This window comes from Eriocheir sinensis, chromosome 51 (genome assembly GCF_024679095.1).
Source record: "Eriocheir sinensis breed Jianghai 21 chromosome 51, ASM2467909v1, whole genome shotgun sequence".
NCBI lineage: Eukaryota > Metazoa > Arthropoda > Malacostraca > Decapoda > Varunidae > Eriocheir > Eriocheir sinensis.
The window spans coordinates 10,394,667-10,402,166 of record NC_066559.1 but is presented as its reverse complement, the minus strand read 5'-3'; the positions used below and the strand labels follow the sequence as shown (position 1 = coordinate 10,402,166).

The following is a 7,500-nucleotide window of genomic DNA, read 5'->3' as shown; positions in this document are numbered from 1 at the left end:
CCCCCCTGCGAGGACGCCCAGCACACTGTCTCTATCTGTCCGCGTCTGTCTGTTCCTCGTCCTCGCCTCCACGCCTCGCCTGCAGGGTAAGGACTTCCCAATGGTTCTTTTTCATGTTTATTTTCTTGGTTCAAGGTTCAAGTATCTGTATTACCACCGTCACTGGCTGCCGCGCGTCGTGTGTTCGCGAGTCACTGAGTGCAGGTTTGATTGACTGGTTGGTTGGCTGGGTCTGTACACTCCCTCCTCCACCTTACACTGCTCCCCACACATGAGATCACTGGGACAGGCCGCGATGCTTCCTGGGACACACACACACACACACACACACACACACCCTACACGAGGGTGTCCAGGGCGTAGGCCGCCTCGTCGCTGCTGCTGTGCAGGGAGCTGAGTCCCGTGTCGGAGTTGGAGTCCGTGGAGTCCGTGTCCTTGCCCGCCGCCTCGCCGGGCCGGGCGGCGGCGGCGGCGGTGCTGCAGGAGATGGAGGAGGAGGCCGTGGCGGGGGTTTTCCTCGTCTGGGTGTGCGCCGCGGGCTTGGTGCTGACGCCGTTGGTCATGCCGGTGGAGGCCTCGGAGGAGGTGCTGGAGCGGGAGCTGACGCAGAGGCTGCTGGTGTTGGCGGAGTCGCGGTCGTCATCCTCTTCCACGACCGGCGGCGGACACGTCGGCAGCGGCGGCGGCGGCAACGAGTCGTGTGTGGGCGTGCACGCCTTTGCCGTGCCGTTGTGTCTGAGCGTCGCGTGCAGGTCGCCGTCGTAGGCGGCCAGCGAGGGCACCCTGCCGCCGGCGGGGTCGTGCACGGGCCGCGCCGAGGTCACCACGAGGGCGGGGTCGTCGGCGTCGTCCTCGGGCAGGCGGAAGGCGGTGGGCGGCAGGTGGATGATGTAGTCGAGGTGCTCGCGCAGCGCCTTGGTCTCGAGGTCACTCTCGGTGTCCTCGATGAGCAGCGCCTCGAGCTGCTTGCGCTGCTGCCACAGCACCACCTCCGTCTCGCGCAGCGTGTGCTCGTTGTGCCGCGCGTCGGCCACCAGCTGGGCGTGCACGTGCGCCACGCACGCCAGCTCCTGCCGCAGCAGCTCCTCCTCGTCGCGGTGCTGCTCCCGCGCGGCCGTCACGGCGCCCGCCATGCCGCTCAGCGCCTCCTCCTCGTGCAGCAGGCGCGCGTTCACCTCCTCGATCTTGGCGAGGATCACTGCGAACTCTTCCACGTCCTCGCTGCCGCCGCCGCGCAGCCCCGCCGCCGCCGCCGCGTCCTTGTCGTCGGCGTCCAGGCCATGGCAGGCGGCGGGCGGCGGCGGGTCCGGCAGGTCCTCGGTGACCACGCCCGAGTCGTTGCTCTTCTCCTCGCTGCCGGGCTCGTCCTTGGCCTCGCCGCCGTCGTCCTTGAGGTAGGAGTGCAGCAGGTAGTCGGTGCCCAGGTTCTGCACGCGCAGCAGGTGCATCTGCTGCTCGTACTGCTCGATCTGGCTCTCACGCTCCTGCAGGCGACGCAGCTGCGTCTGGATGGTCTCTCCCTGCGCCACCACCAGCCGCATCAGGCGCTCCATCGTGTCGCTGAAACGAGGACAGGGGGTGAGGGGGGCGACACACACACACACACACACAGGAAGGGGACACCTCTCCCTTGCACTCACACACCAGGCCATTACCATAATAATCCATTACAGGACAAAGGCCTTTCCCAGCGTCCTCCACCTTTCAGGCTCCATTACAGGACAAAGGTCTTCCCCAACGTCCTCCACCTTTCAGGCTCCATTGCAGGACAAAGGCTTTTCCCAACGTCCTCCACCTTTCAGCCTGACATTAGTGCATACCGTCCTACTCTGACAAATACTCAAACTTCATCTATACCTGGCCCCCCGTCTGCCCTGACCCCGCTAACTTCTGGGTTGGCACTGTGTTGCTTTAGCTGTCCATCTGTCATCAGTTGTATACATAACATGACCTACACTTGGGTCCATTTCTTGGTATATGAAGTGCTTGGTTCCATTATGTGTTGTCCTGCTGCGTGCCTGGTTACTGTTACCTTAGCACTGTTTGAAGGCAACAGGGAGAACACTTAATTTTTGATCTGTAGTTCTGTGAGTCTTGTCTCTTACTGTGGTCTTAGCTTACAGTTTTTTTTTCCAGTTTTTTATAGTTTATATATCGGGGGTTAGAGTGGTATTTGGTTCTTTAACTCCTATTTCTCTTACTGTGAATTAATACAGGATTATAGTAATTATTCTGTGCATGATTTTAGCACAGTGGAAAATTGTAGTTCCAGGGAGAAGGCTAATCAGTCAGTAGTTGTTATCATGTCTCCTCCCTCTATTATTGAAACTTAATATATATAATGGTGGCAGTTATTGTGCTTGTTGTAATCTTAGGTGAAGGAAAAGTTACAGATTGTTGGGAGGAGACTTAGTAATGAGTGAGTAGTTCTTTAATAATCTTTCTTTAACCCGGTAGCAGCGGGGATCATGTTTCTTAATGGTCCCTCTAAGCGAGAAAAATGAGAAAAAATCACCCCTCACACAAACCATTTCATAATATATATCAAAGCATTTGTGATCAGATTATGTATCATCTATTTTGGGGGGTTTAAATCATAGCACAAATTTGGCCCGTCGCTGCTACATGGTAAAGCCACAAATTTGGCCCGTCGCTGCTACACGGTAAAGCCACAAATTTGGCCCGTCGCTGCTACATGGTAAAGCCACAAATTTGGCCCGTCGCTGCTACACGGTAAAGCCACAAATTTGGCCCGTCGCTGCTACCGGGTTAATAATCTTTCTTCAATAATCAGTTCTGTCTTTTATTGTGAATTAATATAATGGCATTTTTTCAGGCTCGGTGTCATAATATCAAGAGGCTTCTGGGGCGGCCTGGCTCATATCGTGCAAGGAAAGAGTTGTCAGAAATCCTGTGCCACCAATATTCAATGTTCAGTATGCAGAGTACAGTGTGGTGGAGTGGCTGAGGTCTCCATCGCCGCCCCAATCACACCAAGCCCTGCCTATGTGTGTGGACCTATACTGAGTGAGTGGCTGGGCAGCGCTGTTCTTCATAATCACATTGGAGTTAAGGTTATCATTACTAATTGTATTTTTTATCAATATTTATTAAGTTCCTGCAGCATCATATCTTTAACTTTTTTTCTCTTTTCCTGCTTGTATACTTTGGAGTTTGTGCAGACTGATGAACAGCTGGATTGTTATATGCAAAACGTTCTCCTCTGCGTTAACTAATATTTTCCTTTCTCCCCAACAGACTGTTCGAGAGGTTTGACGGACGGCTGTATTGTACGAGACCAGCTTGCGTACAACATCTGATATCAGTCTCCTTGCTGGCTATCACTACAGGCGGCTTGTTCGAGGGCCGAGACACCGCTTGACTGACCCACACTGACCCATAACATGAACCCACAGTGCACCACCACCTTTAAGAAGCAGGAACATGACAGCAGAGGGGAGAACGTACTCAGAAGAACAGTTACAGTCCCTTGCCGACCCATTTCTAAGACCAGGAACTAAGGATGCTTGTAGAGTGAACTGCTTTGAGTCTTGTCCTATGCTGTCCTATGTCCTATGCTGTCCCGTGTTAATGTCTGGGTAGAGAGACTGGATTGTTTGTTAAGAGGAGGATGGAGTACGCTAACATCAGACAGAGGTGGAGGACGTTGGGAAAGGCCTTGTTCTTCCTTGTCTCCCCCCCATCCACCCTAGCCATCTAGTTAACTGTTTAGAGTCTTGTGATGCACTGCTTCCGACTAATCTCTTAACGACAGGAACTAAAAATCTCTGAAATTCAAGTCTTCTAATGCACGGTTTCCCATCTCTATAAAAATGCTTGAAATGTTAACTGTTATCTATAAGGACATTAAATAAAGAATGATTGTAGAGTTAACTGTATGAAGTTCTCTAATGCACAGTTGTTAATCCGTCTCTTACGACAGGAACCAAAGCACTCTTGTAAAGCTGATCCGAGTCTTATAATGCACAGTTTACAAGATCTATCACTAAAGACATTAACTAAAGCATGATTGTAGAGTTAACTGTATGAAGTTCTCTAATGCACAGTTGCTGATCCATCTCTTACGACAGGAACCAAATCACTCTTATAAAGTTGAGTCTTATAATAGACAGTTTATGATCTATCACTGAGGACAGGAGCTAGATAATGCTTGTAGAGTTAACAGTTTTAAAGCAAGTAATAACATCAGAATTCAAATGTTAATGTACAGCAAAGATTTTCACATTTTAAGACATTTCAAATTTAGTAGTGCAACCTATGTCCTGTTCTATACTGTCCCTGTTTGTCCTGTGATGTCCTATGCACTGTTCATCACGTTTCCAAAAGGCTGCTCAATAAACGTAATGGAACGGAGACTCTTCTTGTTTGATTTACGGCGAAATGCTTCCAGTTCGTCTCCGGGGCGTCTTCCGAGTATGTTCGAGATGTTTTATATATTTTTTGCTATTTCTTCCTTTTTTTTTGTGCCAATTCTGCAAGTTTTCTACAAGTCCTATACAATATCAATGCTAATTCTGCCATAAACTGTTGGAAATCCTTAAGTTTAATGTCGCTAAAGCTGAAATTCCTCCTGCCATATATCACATACTAATTTCTCACACTAACCGTACCATGAACTGTTGGAAAAAGTAGAAGAAAGTCACAAAAGCTAAAATTCCTCCTGCCATACATCACGTCGCTAAAGCTGAAATTCCTCCTGCCATATATCACATACTAATTTCGCACACTAACCGTCCCATGAACTGTTGGAAATTTTAAAGTAGAAGAAAGTCGCAAAAGCTGAAATTCCTCCTGCCATACATCACGTCGCTAAAGCTGAAATTCCTCCTGCCATATATCACATACTAATTTCGCACACTAACTGTCCCATGAACTGTTGGAAAAAGTAGAAGAAAGTCACAAAAGCTAAAATTCCTCCTGCCAACTCTAGGTAGTACATTGGTGAATGACTCCTATTAATGGATGACATGAATGACTCGGAGAAAGTTTATAAACGGTTAAACTAAAACACAAGAATTCAAATACATGTCCTATGCTGTCCCCTGTCCTATGCTATCCTATCTTATGATGTCCTACGTCCAATGGTAAGGTCTAGGCAGAGATCAGAGCAGGATTGAGTACATTAAAATTGGACAGAGGAGGAGGACGTTGGGAAAGGCCGTGTAGCTACTCCATTCTCTCCCTCCCTCCCTATCCTCCCTTCTACACATGCGAAGCTCCCTCTCTTTTCTCCCTTCTTTATCAACGCCCTTCCTTCCTCTTCTTTTCCTTCCATATGCTATTCTCCCTAAGCTACTCCATTCTTTCCCTCCCTATCCTCCCTTCTACACATACTATGCTCCCTCTCTTCTCTCCCTTCTTTATCAACGCCCTTCCTTCCTCTCCCTTCTTTCCCTTCCATATGCTATTCTCCCTTACTTTTTTATTTATTTTAATTTTTTTATCTCCCTTCTCCCTTCATTATCAACGTCATTTCTCTCCCTTCTTTTCCTCCCTTTCCTATATACTATCCCTCATTCTCTCCCTTTCTCTCCCTTCTTTTCCTCCCTTCCCTTTATACTATCCCTCATTCTCTCCCTTTCTCTTCTATCTTCATTTCTCTCCCTTCTTTTCCTCCCTTCCCTATATACTATCTCCCATTCTCTCCCTTTCTCTTCATTTCTCTCCCTTCTTCACCCTTCGTACACTAATCTCCCTCATCTCTTCCTCCCCCAAATTTATCCCTTTCTATTCCTTCTCCCTTCTTCATCAACGTCCTTCCTCTCCCTTTCCCTCCCTAACCTCCACACATGCTATCCTCCCTCACCTCCTCTCCCTTCTTCATCAGCGCCCTTCCTCTCCCTTCCTTTTCCTCCCTTCCACACACTATCCTCCCTTATCTTCTCTCCCCAACAAGTTCTCTCTCTCTCTCTCTCTCTCTCTCTCTCTCTCTCTCTCTCTCTCTCTCTCTCTCTCTCTCTCTCTCTCTCTCTCTCTCTCTCTCTCTCTCTCTCTCTCTCCCATTTTTATCAACGTCCTTCCTCTTCCTTCTTTCCTTTCTTCTTCCTCCTCCTCCTCCTCCTCTTCCTTTCCCCCTCCCTCTCCACCCACCTCTTTCCTTTCCCCTTCCCTCCTCCTCCTCTCCTCCTCCTTCTCCTCCTCCTCCTCCTCCTCCTCCTCCTCCTTCTCCTCCTCCTCCTCCTCCTCCTCCTCCTCGGTAGTCTGCGCAGGTCGTTCCGTGTCAGCGAAATAGGGAACGTGTGTGTGTGTGTGTGTGTTGGTTATGATAGATTAAAAATAGACTGGCAGAATCTCTCTCTCTCTCTCTCTCTCTCTCTCTCTCTCTCTCTCTCTCTCTCTCTCTCTCTCTCTCTCTCTCTCTCTCTCTCTCTCTCTCTCTCTCTCTCTCTCAGACAATGCATCTCATTAACATTTCTCGCTTTATCATTTTGAGAGAGAGAGAGAGAGAGAGAGAGATAATGGCATGGGGAGGAAGGAAGGAAGGAAGGAAGACCGAAAGGAAGGAGAATGAAGAAGAGGAGGAGGGGGAGGAGGAGGAACATTCAGAGTTGGACACATGGCTGACTGACTGACTGAACGACTGACTAAGTGTCTGACTGACTATGCGACTAACTGACTGATTTACTGACTGACTGACTATATACACAATTTCTACCTTAAATTGGCTCACAGGTACTCGATCAGACAGGTAGAGAGAGAAATAATTGCAGGTGGTGGTGGTGGTGATGGGGGTGGGGGTGGGGGTGGTGGTGGTGGTGATGGTGGTGGATGAATATAATAGAGATGCGGGTAACCTATATGTCAAGTTGGGAAAGAAGGGTGGAGAGGATAGGAAAGTGGTATTATCATTATCATTATTATTATTATTATTATTATTAGTTATAGTTGACGTAACAGTAATATAGTAGTAACAGCAGCAGTAGTTATAGACTCAGGGATAGAGTGAATAGAAGTAGTAGTAGTAGTAGTAGTAGTAGTAGTAGTAGTAGTAGTAGTAGTAATACGCGCACTAATATATACCTTTTCAAACCGAGGACGGCCGAGAGGTGAGAGACCACCCCCTGCCGGCCCCCCTTCACCCTCGCCCCCTTCCTCCTTAACTTCATGCTGCTTACAACTTCACGAGACGGAGGGAGTGGGGGGGGGGGGTGTCTGACGCAACGCTACGCTACGCTGAACAGACAGACGAAGAAACCAGACAGACAAGCACAGAGGAGGAGGAGGAGGAGGGGGAGGAGGGGATAGGCAAGCAAGGAGGCAGAACACTTTCCCTTAGGTTCGCGGTGGTAGAGGAGGAGGAGGAAGAGAAGGAGGAGGAGGGGGAGGAGGTCAGTAATTATTCTCCGTGTGTCTGTTGCGTCATATTAGTGGTCAGATTTTCTTTTCATATTTTAATTTTTCTTTTTCTTTTCTTTTTCTTTATTTCACTTCTTTTCTTTTTCGTGGTATTTTTTTTCTCTCGTTTTATTTTATTTTTTT

General features: G+C 48.7%; 1 protein-coding gene and 1 long non-coding RNA gene across 2 annotated transcripts in view; one reads left to right on the top strand and one right to left on the bottom strand.

Moving 5' to 3' along the window:
- Window positions 1–4,376, top strand: part of LOC126982693 (uncharacterized) — a 9,233-nt gene extending 4,857 nt beyond the window's left edge. The window contains exons 2-4 of the long non-coding RNA XR_007735298.1: window positions 1–86; window positions 2,837–3,027; window positions 3,259–4,376. The exon at window positions 1–86 is cut by the window's left edge and continues 33 nt beyond it. This is a non-coding gene — a long non-coding RNA (uncharacterized LOC126982693). The remainder of the gene's footprint in view (window positions 87–2,836; window positions 3,028–3,258) is intronic.
- Window positions 93–7,500, bottom strand: part of LOC126982691 (ras association domain-containing protein 10-like) — an 18,846-nt gene continuing 11,438 nt past the window's right edge. The window contains exon 3 of the mRNA XM_050834968.1: window positions 93–1,560. Coding sequence (XP_050690925.1) covers window positions 339–1,560 — 1,222 coding nt within the window. The 3' untranslated portion in view covers window positions 93–338. The remainder of the gene's footprint in view (window positions 1,561–7,500) is intronic.